This window comes from Lates calcarifer, linkage group LG5 (assembly GCF_001640805.2).
Source record: "Lates calcarifer isolate ASB-BC8 linkage group LG5, TLL_Latcal_v3, whole genome shotgun sequence".
Taxonomy (NCBI): Eukaryota; Metazoa; Chordata; class Actinopteri; family Centropomidae; genus Lates; species Lates calcarifer.
This window is the reverse complement of record NC_066837.1, coordinates 23,020,633-23,039,093: the sequence shown is the minus strand read 5'-3', so window position 1 is coordinate 23,039,093 and position 18,461 is coordinate 23,020,633. Positions and strand designations below refer to the sequence as shown.

The following is an 18,461-nucleotide window of genomic DNA, read 5'->3' as shown; positions in this document are numbered from 1 at the left end:
ACTGTATTGGGATGTTGCTTTTCTGTTTTAGGACAAGACTCTGAACATTTAGCTGAACAGCAACCAAAAGTTACTAATATGGGAAAACAACGTAACAGTTGCACAGGTAGTAATGTTAGCTAACATTAGCAACCATTAGCTACTGGTCATACCAGACCGAGTAAGGCTGTAGCAACAAAATCCCTGAGTGTATTGACTTGAGTAAGGCTGTTTTCTGTTCTGTTGAAGCTTAACTTTAAATCTGTAAGAGGACAGTTGTATTATTTCTTCATTAAATAGTTACACAGCATCACTTTAATCACTGTATTTAGTGAACGTATATATTGTTATTGCTAAACCACACCAAAAACCTCATAAGAAAGCATTAAGAAGCAGCAGAGCTTTAGACTGAGTACACTGAGCCACCACCTGTCTTATCTGTTAATCATTCACTTTTTTATTAAACCACCAGCTGGAGGAGGCAATGGGAACGTTGTCTTCAGGTTGAAGAAGCATTATGGACAGCACACAGGTACAGTAGCAGCATTAGGATGTGACAAAAGACCAGTTAAACACAGGCTTGCAAAGCATTCACATAGCTGAAGGCTGATCGTTCAGCAGATGATGAAATGTGTGTGAGAGAGAAAAAGACAGCATGTGTGTGCTCTGTATCACAGAATATTAAAATAAGTCAGTCACAGCTGATGCTACCCCCCCAGTGTTTTCTATTGTGCGTTTTGGACTTTTGAATTGTCACCATGCTTCTTGCTCTCCTGTCAGGCACTGAGATCCACTGGCTTGTGAAGCAGAGTATGAGTTTCATAAGCTCAGTATTACAATCTGATCATCATTCATTGCTTCGTCTCTGGAGTGATTGTCCCTGCAGAGCAGAGCGGGCCTGCTGCATAGGAGCACTTTCAAGTAAACAATAAACAACAGCAAACACACACAGCTGCAAACAGTGCAGACGCACTCTGCGTCTGGTGAAACAACAGGGACGCCCCTCATGGATGAACAGATGTAAGGGCTGTGCGTCAGTATGTGCTGTTTTCACACTCATATACAGACAGTGAGTTACATGAGGAAACAGCGACCACCAGTGGTTACAAACTGCAACTGCATGTTCAAAGAAGGATTCAGCTTCAGGACACTTTGATGTTGCCTGTAAAGTGGCAAAATGCCAGTGTACAGTACATAAAATGTTAATGAACAGGCCTGGAAGTGGAATTAAAATAATTATATAGTTAGAGAGTTAAAATCTATGAGGTGAACAGAAGTATTCTAAATTTCAAGCTCACAAACAGTTTTGTAAAACTCATTCCTGTCTTTATGAGGTAAAAAAGAAAATATTCAAAAACATTTTTTAAAATCAAGGAATAGTTGAACATTTTGGGAAATAAGCATATTAATTTTTTTTTTTTTTTTTTGCTGAGAGTTAGATGAGAAGGTCTGTCACGTCTGTACACAAAATATGAAACTGGAGACAGGAAATGTTAGCATAGCTTAGCATAAAGACTGGAAAAACAAGGAGACAGCTAGCCTGGCTCTGTCCAAAGTTAAAAAAAAAAAAAACTTACTGGTTACCTCAGAAATTCACCTTAATCAGCCAAGAAATAGTCCAGTATATAACCAACTGTAAAAATAACAACTTATACTTGTATGAATGAAGCAAACAACATGTGACATGCTAATTAACTTACATGCAAGAATTCCAAGTTGTAGTTTTGCAGGTGGTTATGTTGTGGACTAGTTCTTTCAGGAGAATAGATTTGAATCTGAATTAACTAAAGAATAATTAAACATAGGTTATAATCAACATTGTGTGGGAAACCAAAACAAGTCTAGTCTCTTTCATATTCACTGTCAGAAAATAGCTTTTATGAACTGAACGACCAGGCTATGTTGTGTAGAGACACACATGCAACTAACACACATGCAAAAAAAAAAAAAAAAGAGAGAGAGAGAGAGAAAAGAAAAAGAAGAAAGAAAGATGGAAAAAACACACAGTCACACACAGTGGAAAAGCATAGCTGTGTATCATTCATGGACACGTTTAATGTCGAGGTTGCTTTTTGTGACGTTAATGATGCTCAACGTGTTAGTTGAGGTCATTAATACTGTGCAATTATCAAGTTTGATTATGCGTAAAATTGGCAAAAAAAAAAAAAAAAAAAAAATATATATATATATATATATATATATATATATATATATATATATATATATATATACATTAACCTCCACATGCATAGGTGCTGTGTTGGCACTTTCACACACCCCATCCAGTAAACCAACCCCCCACCCTCCGAACTACTGTGGTGACAGGTCTAGGCATCGTAACTCCCATATGAACGTATACTAGACGTGTTTTGAGGTCAAAGGATGCAAAAACATGAAAGAGACAGAGACTGACTAAAGACAATTTTGCTTGTGGATGGCTGCAGTTTAGCATTTTTCAAAAACAAATATACATATACATACAGTACATACATACAAATATATCTGTCAATTTATAATACAGTGATTTTTTTAAAATTCATAATCATCTCTTAAATAAATTGCGGTTCATTGCACTTTGTTAAAATAATTAATTATATGATTTCTCTTAAAGGCAATAGTGTGATTTTTTTAAAGGTGAAAAAGATAGTGTACCATAAGCCTGATTTAGGATAATAGTAAAAATAACGAGATCTGTAATATACATACTGTATCTGTAAAAGACCCTCACCTCCTCATATACATGAATGGATGTTCATCTCCATATATGTAGCATGTCCTTTTTGATATGACACGTGTGCCCCATGCACACCCCCATGTACATACACGTGCATGCTCATATGCCAGTTTATGTCATATCATGTCTCCACGCATACATATATACATACAATATTATAAAATAAATAAATACAGGAAAACATTCTTGGTTCGTGGTTTAACGGTTTCTTTCAAAGCGGTTTTTGGTGCAGTCTTTGACTAACCGTTGCTCTCTGCGTGTTTGGGTTTGAGTCCTCGCTGATGGGATCAACAGTCGACTGAGCCTCCCTGAAAGATGCATGGATGGGGGAGTTGCATTTGCATGTGTGTGTGTGCATGAGTGTGTGTGTATGGGAATCTGAGCGTGTTTGAATGTGTGTACAAAAACAGTCTGTGTCCAGTGTAAGAAGGGGGGGACCAAAGTCTTTGGCCTGAGGAGAAAATACAGCAAATGTTGTGTTATGTTGCATGTGTTTACATGTATGTCTTTGTGTGTGTGTGTGTGTGTGTGTGTGTGGTGGGGGAGTTTAAGGGACGGGGTTTGCATGCACTCTGTCATCCTGTAGTCCAAGTCACCGCTATGAAAGTGTCAGATTGTCCCAAAAAAGAAGCTCAGTCACAGGTACTGTCCGAGTGCAGCCTCTGTAAGAGGGTGTGGTACAGCAGGGATTCTGACAGCGTTCAGGTGGGGGGCGTTCAGGGTGATGCGGCACCCGTCTTCCCCACTGCCCCTCCATGAAAGGCTCTCACTGACTGAGTGACTGACTGGGGGCTACTGGTTGGAGCAGAACCCTCACTCCACCCGCCTCCACCTCCCCACTTTCCCTCATCTCCATCTATGTGTGTGTCCATGAGACAGGGTGGAGGGTCTGGGTCTCCACCGGGGCTCGGTGGGAGCTAGATGGGTCCCTCGTTGTGGGCGCTGTGGTTGCTCCTGCTGAGACCCACACAGTTCTGCTGCTGGTTGAGCAGGTGGGACGTCTCGTTGGCCACAGCTATGGCCACAGGCAGGGGTGGTGCTGGTGGTGCTGGCTGTGGTGGTAACGACGGTCGGGGTCTCCACTCCATCGTGGAGCTCTGTCAGCGTGAGCTCGATCTTAGTGAATTCACTGTCTGTGGACTGGGGCGTCTTGTCCATCCGTGACGCCATCACGGCGTTCTGGTACTGTTGGCGTGTTACCTAAAACAGAGAAGATCATCTGACTGTGACTGATTGTGTTGTTGTGTACAGCACAGAGTGGGAGACAGAGCTGGTGGGTACACGTGAGTCTGTAAACAGCAGTTTCATGCACTTTGCCAATGAGCACTGGTGACACTGGTTTTCAGTTTTCATTAAATATTGGTCAACTACTCAGTTTCATTCAATGACCATCACAATGATGGTTTCTCTAAAACTGTAAAAGTATCTGCGTTTCAGAGGAGTTTTAGTGTCTAATGAAAAGGTTTCTAAACGTAAAGGTGCTGTTCACCTGGAGAACTTTTAAAAAGGTCATGATGCAATTACCTAACTGACATTTTATTGGACAGATATTGGGCACAAGGAATTAATAAAAGATCTTACTAATGACTAAAGTGAAAATGCAGAAATCAAAGCTATTCATTCTATAATAAAAAGAGGGGTTGGCTGACTCCAACATGATTCCTCCTTCCTGAAAGTGGCAGAGGTCCACCGATGGATACAAAGACATCGGGTTTTAGCCAATCAGAGTCTCTATGGTTAAAATAAGGCACTGACCGTTAAAACAGCATCATTTAAATGTCTCTTAACCTAAAAAGATCCTTAAAGCTGCATACATATTTTAGCCTTTTGGGTAACATGCACAATCTATTTACAAAGTTGTTACGGTGAAATTGTTAGCAAACAGTTACTTATTTACTATACACACTTGTTTGTGTCCATCAAATGAATGTAAGTCCAATATGTACTCTCTTTTATCTCAGTGTTTGGTCTCTACAACCCAAAATAACACTGATAATGATGTCAGTTGTCATATTTTTTAATCTTAATCTCTGTTTCCACTGATCAAATAATTTATTAATTGACAACCTAAAAAACACTTACAAGACTGATCAAGGCCTCAATAACATCTCTGTGTTGGTACTGAACATACATGTCGGTCAGACCTTTTGTGGTATGTACTGTAATTGCAGTTCCTTTCTTTATCTGTTACCATTTGTGACATCTAGACCACTTACTTATTTACATTCTCATCAAAATGTAAATTCTGTAGGATACCCACTTCTCTATGTTCAGGGTCTTTTGCCATTCTGACCACTCGGGCGGTGATTGACCTTTTCTTTGCAAGGAAAATAAAACTTTGTAGTCTCTATTTCATTCTTCACCAGCAGCTGAGAATTTCCACTACAATGCACACTCCTGAGCCACAGTGCGACTTATACTCTGCTCACCTGTGTGTGTTCTCACCTTTATATACTGCAGGTCTGAGCGCGCTCTGACTGAGTAGTCAGGTACGTAGATCTGCAGGAAGGAGTTGAGCTGGTTGTTGCTGCTGCCCAGAGTTGGGGTGATGGCGTCTATGCGATCACTCCTGTTTAGAGAGTCTGAGTGGTTGAGTCCAAATGGCCGCGGAGGAGATTTATTTTCTGGGGGCAAAAGAGCAGGACAAGATGTTTAAAGACACACATCTAATTTATCAAAGTCAAGTGTGGGCTGTGCTGTTGTTGCATGAGTGCTGTCATATGAACACAAAAAAACACTTGTACATGGCAAATTAGATAAATTAGTTAGTATCATATATTGTGTCGAGATGTGACTTGTCGGACTCCTCAATCTGTGAGAACAAAGAAAGAGGAGCCCAATAAGACGAGACTGTGTGATGATTATGTAAATACTGTTGTTTTGTCTGGTGAGATGCTAATCATAAGAGTATGTTATCTATGTTTTTCAGATTCTCTGTGAAACTCTGTGATGTACCTGCTGTAACCTTCTCAGTTTTGTCTGGCATGAGTTGAGTTGCACAACAGCTTTGGCAGCACTTCTGTGTGTTGGTGACATTTTCCCAGGTCAAATGTTAGATATTAGCACAAACGCTTGCTGTGATGCTGTATGGAAATCTCATTTCTAAAGAAGTCTTTAGGTAAGAGGGAGTTTCATACAGCAGGCAATGAGTCGGTGGTCTCCAGTGATGCGGCTTCTATGAGCCACCGCACAGAAGACTTGTTCTGTTTTTTGTTTTTTTTTTTCTTTTTGTGTTTTTGTGTGTGTGTGTGTGTGTGTGTTTTTTTTTTCTTTTTTTTGTAATTTTTTAATTAAACCCAGATTATGTTTTCCACTTCTTAAAGAAGCCTAGTGAAAATCACACACAACAAAGTGGAAACGGCTTGGCTGAGGCTAATGCTACTACACTGACTGGAATGTATGTAATCCCATGTCGGAATATGTGTGTGCGTGATAGGGAGTGAGACGCACAAACAGCGTGTGTGTGTGTGTGTGTGGACTGAACACAGTGGGCCAAAGACCTGGCATGTGAACTCTTGTGGATTAATACTCCACTTTCTAGGGGCCACAGGGGTCAGGTCAATACAAAAAAAAAGTCAGTGTGTGTCAAGAATACACGCATAATGCCTTTACGTACATGCAGATACACACTCAAAGGCGAGTGCAGCGCCACACTGGATGAAAGCACGTTAAGAGGTGCACTGTAGGTCACTGTTTAAGACAGAAAGAGAGAGCGTATTTGTTCAACTGCATTTCCGGATTCATGTGGGTGTGTTTGTGTTCGTGGCAGCACGTCTGTAGTTACGTGTGGAGTGTGTGCGCTCTGTGTACATGTGCCGTTGCGTGTGAACATATGCGTACATGTGAGTCTTTGTATGTGCGCTCAGCAGTGTCCGGCAGGGGGCTGTAGCTGTAGGTCTTGTTTATGTAGTCAGAGGGTTAAAGGTTAGGGGCGAGGGGGGTGGAGCCTGGGTCCGCTCTGGGGCCTCCAGTCTCTAACACCATTCAGCCACTTGACTAATGGCTCAGGGGATGAGGGTGTTAAGTCTCAATCTGAATCTGTTTTCCTCGGTCCCTGTTTCTCTTTCGCTTATACACACATGAATATACAGTGCGTGTCGCATTCAAGTACACACAGACTTTAAAACAGGCCCACATCAACACTGTCTTGGCCACAAAGTCACACAAAGGAAAAAAGAAAAAACCTACTTATGCAGGCTAAATCAAAATGAAAAAACACACTCATTTATGTTTATACAAAGCATGCAGGTTAAACTTTGCAGAAACTCTACTATGCAACATTTTGATTTCAACAAAACATTATTTTTCAAGCTCTCTAATGACTTGACAGGATGATATTAGTGTGGTATTAGATGTGAGGATGAATGTATGTGTAGACAGAAAAGGCCACTGTACCTGGAGATCCTGCCAATGATTCAGCCCTACTGACCACAAACGTACGAGACAGGGACAGAGGGACTTGGGGAAGAGAGGAGAGAAGGAGCAAAGAAGGGAAGAAAGAGAAGAGAAGAATGAGAAAAGTCTGTCAAAGGTGAAAAAAATCACTGCATGTAAACAAATTGTAAAACTTTGTGGGATCAAAACTGATAGAGAAGCATAAGCACAAAAGTGTACAGATTATATCCACCCATTCTTCTACCAATCTTAACTGCTATTAACTTGTATTGAAAGGTTAATATCAGAGAAAATGCATCATCTACTGCTCCATCATGTAGAATCATTAAGTATTTGATTTCTGATCTCAGACTGCTGAGCACCTGGACACACACAGAGGAGGGTTGATCTACTTTTTCACCAGTAGGTGTCTCTCAGATCCCACCACCCAGTGAATCAGAATAGTTGAGAAATGCTGAGAATAGTATTGTAGTTTATGAATGAACTGAGAGGACTGAGCGGATCACTAGGGTAACGCTTTCCTCATGATGTCACTGCAGGACAGCCTCATTGGTCTTACAATTGTTCCTGATAAACATTCACTACAGGAAATTTAGCCTTCCGATCACTAACGATCAGAGACTGATCTGTACTTTGCTGGTGTGGCGACACAATCTGGTTACTAGCGCAAATAAAGAGGTGGCAATGTGAAGGCAGATAGAGAGTAGGTTCATATCAACAGGATTTAGGAGAAAGTTAAAAATGATTACACACTGTATTTAGCTTTCACCACTTTACAGCAATAAAGTAAATGTGATGTACATTACTGCTAAAAGGTACACAAAGAAGTGTGTAATGACCCTGAGGTTGGACAAAAGAAATGAGTTAGACTGTAGGAATACTTAACTGTGAGTACAACAGGAATTTTTGTGATTAGAGCAGGAAAAATTTAAAAAATTATTAAAATTTTTGATATTTATGGTGATGTGATGTTTTAGTTCTACAGCTGATACAAATACTTTTTCAACACCTTACCTTTGAGAAATATTAGAAGTGTTTTCCTATTATACCCTTACTTTATTTCACAAAATAAGATGTTTTTTTAAAGGGGCTATATGTAAGTTTCCTGCTGCTGAATGTCTGCTGCTGGGAGCAGGTGGTGGTGATGGTTGCTTCCTAAGAAAGGAGGTTAGAACACCCTCTGAACAGTGCTACTTCTTCAGGCTAGTACGAGCCAGCCAGAACATGGCCGGCTAGTTAGCATGCTAATTTCAGCAGAAGAAAAGAAGTGACAGAGCTAGAAGCAAAACATTGGCATTGCTTTCCGCCACTGGAGACAGCTCTTGGTGAGTAAAGGACTGAAGTTTGATGCTGAACTTGCAAAGTTTCTTCCAGACTGGTAAGTAAACTGCCGCTAATGCTAATGTTGGCTATCTAGCAATAACAAAAATGTACATACTATATCGCTCCATTAAATGTTACAATTCCCAGTGCTACAGACACACTTTGATTGGTGCCAAAAAGTTGCATTTTAACAATTTACTCAAAAATGAAAACAATTTTGAATTTTCAACCAGCTTGGTATCATTGTTGGTAGTTTATATAAATGACCAGTGTTTACTCTCTACAAAAAATGCATAAGTACAATTTGTAGTTTAAACATCAGCTGACAAGACCTTTGCTGGCAAATGGGCAGGGAGCTCTTGGTGCAGGCAACATGTAAACATTGTTGATATACATTTACTACTGACACTGCAATAATACAAAGCTGGTTGAAAATAAGTAGTCTCCCTTTAAGACAAAGACAGGATGTATCAGTCAGGGGTCTTACCTGGTGAGGCTGTCAGAGCCATCATCCCATAGAAGGAGAAAGGTCCTGCTTCAAACTTCATCCCCTCTTTTCCTGCCTCCACCTCCACCTTCCCCTGTGACAGTAACAACTGAGTGTTATCCACAAAAATGTACAACTGCACACCACATTGTATTTCAAATACAGCTTTGTCCACATGTTAAAGTTCTAACAACAAAGTTCTAACTACTCATCTTATTTTTCAGACTGCATTGCATCAGACTGAGCAACTACAGTGCTACATGGACATTCTGTACGGAGCATTAGTGCATCATTGTGTCGGTTACAGTAAATTTCTTTCAGCTTGTCTACCCAGGATTTCCGCTGCAGTTTTGTGCTTTGCAATTCCACTTTCACCCCATTAAAAATCTTTTGTTTCTTTTCCTGCTCAAATATATTTATTCACCCTGCTCGTGAGTTTAGAGCAAATCCATCGCACCCACTCCCTCCCTCTTTCCTCCTCTCTTTACTACTTGTAGAAAATCCGTACTCTTGTTTAATAGCTCCCAATCTGCTCTTAAGCCTGGTCTCAAGGGCAGTGACCTTACACTTGTACAACCTGGACCTCATTTGATCTGGGGATACTACACATAACGACTTAGAGGACGGATAGGGCAAATATATGAAGTATGTGAACATCATTAATATGTGATAAAGTGGAAAAATGACAGAAACTTTCAGCTCCACTTTAGGGTCTGTGATTTGGGACTTCCCTTTATCTCAAGACTTATGAAAGACTTGATACTCTCCTTGACACCAAAAAGGTGACAACGCTCTGAGTTGTCAGCAGCAGTGTATTCAGAGACAGGGCAGACATTCAGGCTGATTTTCAAACTGTAAGGCTGCATGAAGGTCAGCAGCACTTGTTTTGATCTGCTTTTGAATAAATAATTGTAACTCTATAGCAGGTTTTCTTTTAGGTGTGATACAAGGACAAATAGAAAGGAGAGATGTGAGATGTGTGTACCACTACTATTATCCTGCTAGTGTTCACATTGTTACATTTACATTTAAGGAAAAAATCATTAGGATTTGTTAAGAAACCATGAAAAACACATTTCACATGCCATGTATATAATGCTTTTTAAGTTCAGTAACCACAATGTAAGAGTACTTTGAAGTGGTGTATCTCTTAGATCAGACATTTGTGTAACTAATGAGCTGTTTATCTATGGCATTGTTGCATGTTTTAATCCAAACTGCCCTGAAGTACAATCATACCATGCATACCTTTTTAGGATGTGTGGCCCCTGTGGGAACAAACCCCTGCAGTAAAGCTCTGTTAGATCAATGGCTTTACTGTGAAAAACAGCAGGACCCAAGAAAAACAATAGCTTGTAATAGCAACAGTAATGTGTTAGTAGACTAAAATGTGTTTAGTATAATATACATTGCAAGTGTAGTGTATGAGCTACAAAACATACTGTCCACCTATTTTAGGAGAAAAGGACACACATACGGTTATTATTTTCTTAATGAACACCGTTTTGCTGTAAAACATTTTAAATGCAGTCCGGTGGTTGGTCCAGTGCTTGGAACAAATCTGCTGACATATCCTTCACTTTGTAACCTCATTGTGTCCACATACCTGCAGAATGAGGATGAAATAATCCACAGGCTTGTTCCTGTGGAAGAGGTAGTGCTCTGCCGCCCGCTTGTTCTTCTCATCATACTTCAGCTCCTGGATGACGTTCGGGTGCTTCAACAAGCGCAGCAGAATCTTTTCTGACATTTGCACCGGCGCGAATGGCTCGACTTCTGAGGAGAGAGGAAGAAAGGAATGTCAAACATATAACAACATCAATAATCACAATTTTACTGCATCTATAGATTCACTCATTCACTTTCTTACTGTTACTGTTATTAATATATTCTGTTTCAAGTCTCCTAATACCACTACTGACACTGCTACATTTGTTCTGTTTTTGTTGGCTGATTTCTGAAAGCAGGAGCTGAAAGCTTTGTAGTGGCAAAATCTTCTTTTTACTCAGGTGTCATTCTCTTGAATGAAACTTGCTCACAAACAGCAGAACAAATAGCCTTATATGGTCATTTTAGAGGCCTTGATTATATGAATCATAAAATTTCACAAGCGTACACCTCTTCACAAACACGTGACATTCATCAGGTTGAGATGAAGGCAAAACAAGAGAAGTTCTTGCATTAAGCCCAATATGTTTCTCCACATTATAATTTCATTATTGTTATTTCTGTCTTCTCTCTGTACATATGAAAACCATCCTGAAGCATTTTTATTTGTGGAGTTTTATCTACCAAACGTCAGCTGTTACTGCATACAATTATCTCTCTATATATACACAAACTTAACCAAAACCTTATCTAAAACTTTTAAAAGAAAGTATCCTGATCATTACTGGTCTGCTTCAACCACCTAATGGGCCAATCAGCTCCTTCAACTCAGCTGTGATGATATGTGTCAGCTGGCTGCTGGCTCCACCACCAGGAACTAAACTTCCTAATAGTCTTTAGAGGAACTTAATCAACGCTTAGCTGCTAGGTCAAAGTTCTAAAGCAAATCCAACTGCAGTGAGGCGTAGTCAACTGCTGTTGCTGCTGTAGTAGTACTTGGATATTCTTCTGCCTGTTTAGAAGTCCATTTCCCAAGGGAAAGTGGGTGAAATATTTCACATTTTACACTAAGTATGTCGACTTGTGTGAGAACCCCGATCAGAGGCCAAAAATGCTGGACGTGATGTCACTGAGGAACGAGTGTAAGCAAACAGGGTGGTGTTTTTAAAGCTGTGAGCTAAGATCTCAACATGTAACCTTCAGTGCATGACATGCAAGCAAATAGACGCTTGCTTTTGCATAGACATCCCGTGCCGTGCTCCCGAAAGGCTCTTCCACCTCTTCACAAACACACACACACACACACACACACATGCATACCAACACGCTTGTTGTGAGTCCTCACACAACTCACTCCCTAACACACACACGCAACAGATACTCATTCTACACACATACTCACACTCCTCCCTACACCCACTTGCCCAAAAATTCAAAGCCCATACGGGCACATGCACACACAAACAGCTCACACACACACTTTCCCCACAGTGAGGGGCTGAGGGCACACTGGGGGAAGTCAAGCAGCAACTGCAGCCCACTTGCCTGTTGCTAGGAAACGCAGGGTAGCCAGCAGAAGCTGAGGTGATATTTTAACCTTCATTTCATTGTCGGTAGGCTTGAAGGCCGAGAAATCCTGCTTCCTTTCCCGATGGGTGATTTTCTTCTTCGTTTTGTTGTCAGCTGAGGAGGGAAAATTAAAAGTCGGGGGTAAGACACAGAATGAAACTTTTTCTGCAACAGAAAAAGGTCAATCCACACCAGTCCACAGATACTGAGCTAGTCGTCCCGGGTCATAGGGTGACTAAACTTGAGTTACCCAAAGCTTATTGCTTTTTCCAGAAACGTAGCTGTGGCGTCCTTCTCAGAACTAAAGGAGAGCTATAGGGGGCTACATTGTTAGCTTACCACATTCTTAGCATTACTTAAAGCCATATGTATTAGGGCAACAAATAGACTGGCACGTACTCCATGTTTATGGGCCTTTACTGATACCATTAGGGGTGTAACAGTTCAGTCGGTTCAAGGTTTGGAGTGAAATGATTGGAATGAAACCAAAGTTTGAAACTGAAAAAAAAAAGTTTGACCATAGATTTTTTTTTTTAACTGATTTCTGTTAACACAATAAAAATAGCTTTTTTCAGTTTACCTTTAATAGTTCATGTGTCCCATTGTTAACTGTTTTGTTTTCTCTTAGTTCATACGTCAAATAAATCACTTTTAAGTATTTATATATTAAAGTACCAACTCCAACTTCTCTCACATTTCAAATGACATCCTGCACCTGGGGGAGCATACATGAATATATCTGGTCAAATTTAATATGATGTAACTAGCTAACCCCATCCATCAAAGCTCATGAGTTGTAATGGCTAGCAGAACAATTTTATAGCAGGAAAATATCACAAATAGCTCCGCAGCTCCAATCTGATCTGAAGAATTTGATCAAATCAATTAATAATTACAACCCTGTTCCACTCAGAAACACGTCACACTATGAAAGATAAAGATGCTAAAATGGCCACTTTACTGGGCCTGTATGGCCTTAAAAATAATGTGGCAAATGGCTGTTTGCTAGCAAACTGTAGATGCAGAGTAATATTAATATCATTTGGAGATGTGTCTCTGATCACCTGATGAATAGAAGTCCATTCATCCTCTTTTTATTTTTGTTTTGTTCTCCACCAGCTGAGGGAAATATCTGGATCTTTAGCTACTTAATGTTCCACTACGTTCACCTGCTGTCTGCCAGTTTGTGCTGAACAGGCAGTGTACTGCTGAATGCTGCCGTTGGAAATGGGGTTGATGAGAGCAGTAAGAGTGAACCAAAACAATAAAGGTGCAGGCTGTAAAACCAAAACAATGAGGAAACTGCAGAGCTGTGTGATAATTATTCTATTGTGATATATTGTGGTCTGCTATGTTGTTATGTTGCATGAAATAGACTCACATTTAATTGCTGCAAACAGTCACTGTGGTGTAAGAGAGCTATTAAATTGAGCCCAACCACCGGGCTTGGATCTGTTTATAACAAGTCATGGATTTTAGAGTTCTTGGTGACGCCTTGAAGTCTTAAAGTCTAAGAAGTTATGAGCTTCAAGAGGGGAACCTACTGTACAAGTCAGTCTCGTCCAGGATCTCTGACTTGATGATTTCTTCAATAACATCCTCCAGGGTGACGATACCCAGAACCTCATAGAAAGGGTCTCCCTCACCCTCATTGTTCACCCTCTGAACTATGGCCAGGTGTGATTTTCCTAGCAAAACATACACACACAGATACACAAACACAGGTTATAAAGTCAGGGTCATAAAATGATAAAAAAGGGGTAAATACAGGTCAGGCAGTGATGGGGGTATTAGGGAACAAACAGGTGAGGACACACGTGGCTATTTCCACCTATGTATCACAGATAGATACTTGTCGTGGTGTTTTATACGATTAAAAAGGAAAAATAAATCATTCATTGTCAATCCAAATCACACACAGAGCAGGAGACACAAAGTAATCTGAAGGAGTAACTGTTCTCTGTATCGGTTAAATGAGCAGGGATGCAGAACATAGTAGCTGAAGTGTTCAAGTGTTAACAGTGCCAGCATAAACTCAGACAGCTAGAGAGACAGACAGGCTGACAGTCAAACAGTCCTAAATTTCATCATATGAGCCCCCTTAACCCTCCCTCCTTCCACATCTGTGTTCCCAGGACCCTCCTGTGTGCTGTACCAGCTGAAGAAAAAAAAAAAAAGGAAGAAAAGAAACAAACTGCCGTGTATGCAGAGAATACTGTCAGGCAAAACACTAAACAAATTCTTTGCCTTTTCTCAGCTTGTGATCATTTAAAAGGAATTTTCCAGAGGCCCAGGCTAATATTAGCCCCTGCAAAATGAAGTTTCCATTCCGCCCCGGCGATATTCTCACCGAGTGAAGGAACAGACCGGGCGAAGCCTCCGCTGTGTGATCAGATTGTCTCGGAATGGGCCGTTTGCATGCAGATACACCTGGGTGTAAATAATGGACGACATCAGTGTGCCTGTGTGTACGTGTGCATGTACATGTGTCAGAGTGCATGGGCGTATGGGTGCACGAGCGTGTGTGTGTGTGTGTGTGTGTGTGTATGTGTAGTTATTTTTGGAGAACACAGGTACATCACAGAGTCAGTGCTCAGATGCTGTTTCAGCTAATGTTGGCTGCTTTGGTGCAGGCAAGCACAGGCTGAAAGGACTTCTGGGCTGATCACCAAGAGTGTTTTATTGCACTGCAGCTCACTGTTTCCTCACAACACTATGACAGCACACTGATGTGCAGTGTGCCTGAGAGTCTGAATGTGAGAATGTTGCGGGCATTAGATGCAGAACTGATGCTTTCAACAAATATACTCAGGCTTACACCTCATAGGCTAGAAGGGTAAGATCCCCAAAGAGAGGTATTAATAATGTAAACATAGAAATCCACAAATACAAAGAGTCTGCAAATGGCAGGCAGTATTCAAATCTTATTTTTAAAGTGCCCAACAACAATAGAGTCTACCTATGAAGATGTCAATGACATCTCTGGCATATTGCTTTATCACTGAGGGATTGGGTTTAACTAGGACAAACACAAAAGGAGCCTTGGTGGGTTACAGCAATCAGGCCTCTGAAGTCCTTGAGCAAGCAATTACTCTAAACTGCCCAGGGAGAGAATGGCAAATGGAGTGGCCAGCACAGCACAGTGAAACAGATCAATGCTCACTTCCTTCTCTTTAATGGCATCCACTCCACTCACATCAGGTTTATAAATACAATTTCTGAATATAGGTTTCTAGGCAAAGAGTGTGAACATGTGAAGTGATTTCATTTCATTCAAAAGTATTTGTTTTCAGCAAAAATCCACTTGTTTTAAGATCTTTTTGTATTAAGCAACAAACAGTCTGTTGTATTTGTTCTTCATCATTTAAAGGAATAGTCTGACGTTTTCCGCAATCCACTTCTTCTCTTTCTTGCAGAGAATTAGATGAGCTCTGTTTAGAGATAACAGCACCTATAAAGCCCCCTAATTGATGTGTTGTTTGTTTATTTTATTTTGAAAAAACAACCAGGAGCTGGTTCTACCATTTTCAGTCTTCATGTTAAGCTAGGCCAACAGACTGCTGGCTGTACCTTCGTATTTACCATACAGACATGAAAGTGGTATCAAGAGAAGAAATCAGATGAATGTTATTTGCCAAGGCCAACTTACTAACTTATTATAATCAATATTCAAGAGACATTCCAAATAAATATTAAATTCTGTACTCTTTCAACCTTCTTCAGAATGGATAAAAACAGGAAACTGTACATGTGCATGTAATCCAGCAACACCACAGGCCACAACCTCAACACCTCTCTGACATAGCCTCAACAAAAAGTGAGCATTGCACTGATTTATTTGTAAAACTGTTCTTCTTATTGTCGACCCTACATATATGAGAATGAAAGAGGTTGGTTTCATCAGAGAAAGAGGAACAACCAATCACAGTGTGTGTCAACATAACCTTACCTATCTGACACAAAATGAAGCTTGACCTCTGACCTTTATGTAAGCCAGCTGATAAGAGGTGGAGGAGATCACACACAATCTGTTCTGCTCTTCAAACGGCTATGTGCACACACACATGCTGAACACACAAACATTACAGCACAAGTCACTTGTTTGACAAGTTAAACTAATCCCATCAGGATGTTTGTCCACGTCAAGAACACTTTCCATCACCTCCCTCTATGGAGGAGGTTACTTGGGGAATTATTAGAGGTGACCCAATGCAAGAGGCCACACAAGTCACTAGTTAAAACAAAATGACACACACAGGAAAAACTGAATGGGAAGCTACTGAAATGACAGAGAAGCATGTTTATGCAAAGTTTAATAGTGTTTATTCTAGAGTCTGTCCCATGGGCTACAATGTAAGGCGATAGAAATTTCCCAAATTCCATGGAACAGACGGCAAAAGGAAAATCATACACCCACCGTTCACCATACCACTGCATATTTTATATGGTAGTCACTTGGCCAGTTATTAGCCATATTTTGAGAAAATATTTTGGATGTTGGCCAGTTGGACTGCCATTACATTTTATACCCAGAGGAAAAATCCTAACAAAGATCCCCTCACTTTTCATCAAAGTGCCACCAGCAGGTCTTAACCTATCCTGTTAAATATATTCACAACTTCTGCCATGGACTGGCACAAAGTTTGGTACAGACATTGATGACTAACAGATGATTAATTGTAATTACTGCCAAGAGATTCATCATGTTCCATGTTGCTTGAACTGTAATAACTTTGGTGATTCCCTTACTTTTCCTGTAGGGACATCAAGAGGTCAAAGTTTTCACCTATTTTGTGAAATATCTCATTAACCTCCTGTTGGATTGGCACAAAATTCTGTACAGATGTTCATGGTTCCCAGACGATGAATCCAAATAACTTAGGTGAACCCCTGATTTTTCCTCTATCAAAACCATGAAATAAATTAAGTTTTTAGTTGAGAGTAAAATGTCTGAAAACTAATGACATTTCCCTCACAGTTCCACTCGTCTAATGTAAATTTGCAAATGTTACCATGTTAACATGCTAAACTAAGATAGTGTCTAGGTTATTACCTGCTAAACATGTTGACTTTAGCTCAAGGCACTGTGATGCTGAAGTACAGCCTCACACAGCTGCTAGCACTGCAGACGCATAGTCTTGTTCATGGTCGATCAGTATGATTCAGCCTCTGAATGTCTGTACAAAACTGAATGACAAACAATATAATATGTTGATATTTCAATTTGGACCAAACCAGTGGAACAAGCAACATTTCAATCCCTAAATACAGGCAGACAGAGGGACATGTTGGTCAATGTTATGTGTAGTGTAATATATGCAAGTGGTAGCTGAGCAATTTAACTTCCAGCTAAGGACTTGAGAATCTCAGACTATAGTATATATGGATATTAGTTTCATAGAGAGAAGTACAGACACCAGTTCAGAGTCATACAGTAAAATTGGACTTTATGTTCAATTCACAGATGTTTGGATATTTTGTTATTATCATTACATTTATTTATTTTTATCTGAGGTGTCTTTGTGCAATGAAACTCTAAAATTAAATCTCTGAAATGTCAGCTGACCTTTATGAACAGCGCAACTGTTAAGAAAACTCAAATTATGTTAGTTTCAGATGGGATGGATTTTATTTAAATGAAGATCTGACAGTTGACATTTACCCATGTAAACTCCTCTTTTGGTGTTGTTGTGTAAAATCTTCCAAAGTCTAGTTATATTTCTGACAGTGTTACACACACACACACACGCTCTCGCTCTCTCTCTCTCTCTCTCTCTCACACACACACACATACACACATACACACACACACACACACGCTTTCTCTCTGTCTCTCTCTCTCTCTCTCTCTCTCTCTCTCTCTCTCTCTCACACACACACACACACACACACACACACACACACTTGTGTTTCGCACAGTAGCGCCACTCCAAATCGTTTTATCTTGTTGTCCCACAAGATGAGTGCATACTTTCCAGTTTCCCACAAAGACAAAATACCACACAAGCGACAGAAAAAATGCTGTTTCTGTCTTCCATAAATATATTACGAGACAATGACAGCCTGTTTATTCATAGCTCTTTAGCTGCTGTTATGGCTGTGGATTTTGTGGGGGGGGGGAACTGGAGGTAGAGTGGGGAGGCTGACCCTCTGGACCCTCTGGAGCCTGGAACTTGGCAGCGGGCCTCAGGGAGAGTGTGTCCTTGTGAAGACCAGTCGTCTGGGGTCCTATAAGCCACCACTGCTGCCTGACATCTGGGGCTGTCTAGCTGGGCTGAGACTGAATGCATGCTGGGTAGTCCAGCACACAGGCACACTGCACACATTAGGGTCAGGGGTCAATTCACTTTCAATTTCACCCATTAA

General features: G+C 40.5%; 1 protein-coding gene across 1 annotated transcript in view; it reads right to left on the bottom strand.

Moving 5' to 3' along the window:
- Positions 1-2,222: 2,222 nt before the first annotated feature.
- cnnm2b (cyclin and CBS domain divalent metal cation transport mediator 2b) overlaps positions 2,223-18,461 on the bottom strand; it is a 33,325-nt gene continuing 17,086 nt past the window's right edge. The window contains 8 exon segments of the mRNA XM_018664615.2: positions 2,223-3,738; positions 3,740-3,913; positions 5,159-5,337; positions 7,109-7,171; positions 8,919-9,012; positions 10,525-10,694; positions 12,072-12,209; positions 13,640-13,783. Coding sequence (XP_018520131.1) covers positions 3,631-3,738; positions 3,740-3,913; positions 5,159-5,337; positions 7,109-7,171; positions 8,919-9,012; positions 10,525-10,694; positions 12,072-12,209; positions 13,640-13,783 — 1,070 coding nt within the window. The 3' untranslated portion in view covers positions 2,223-3,630.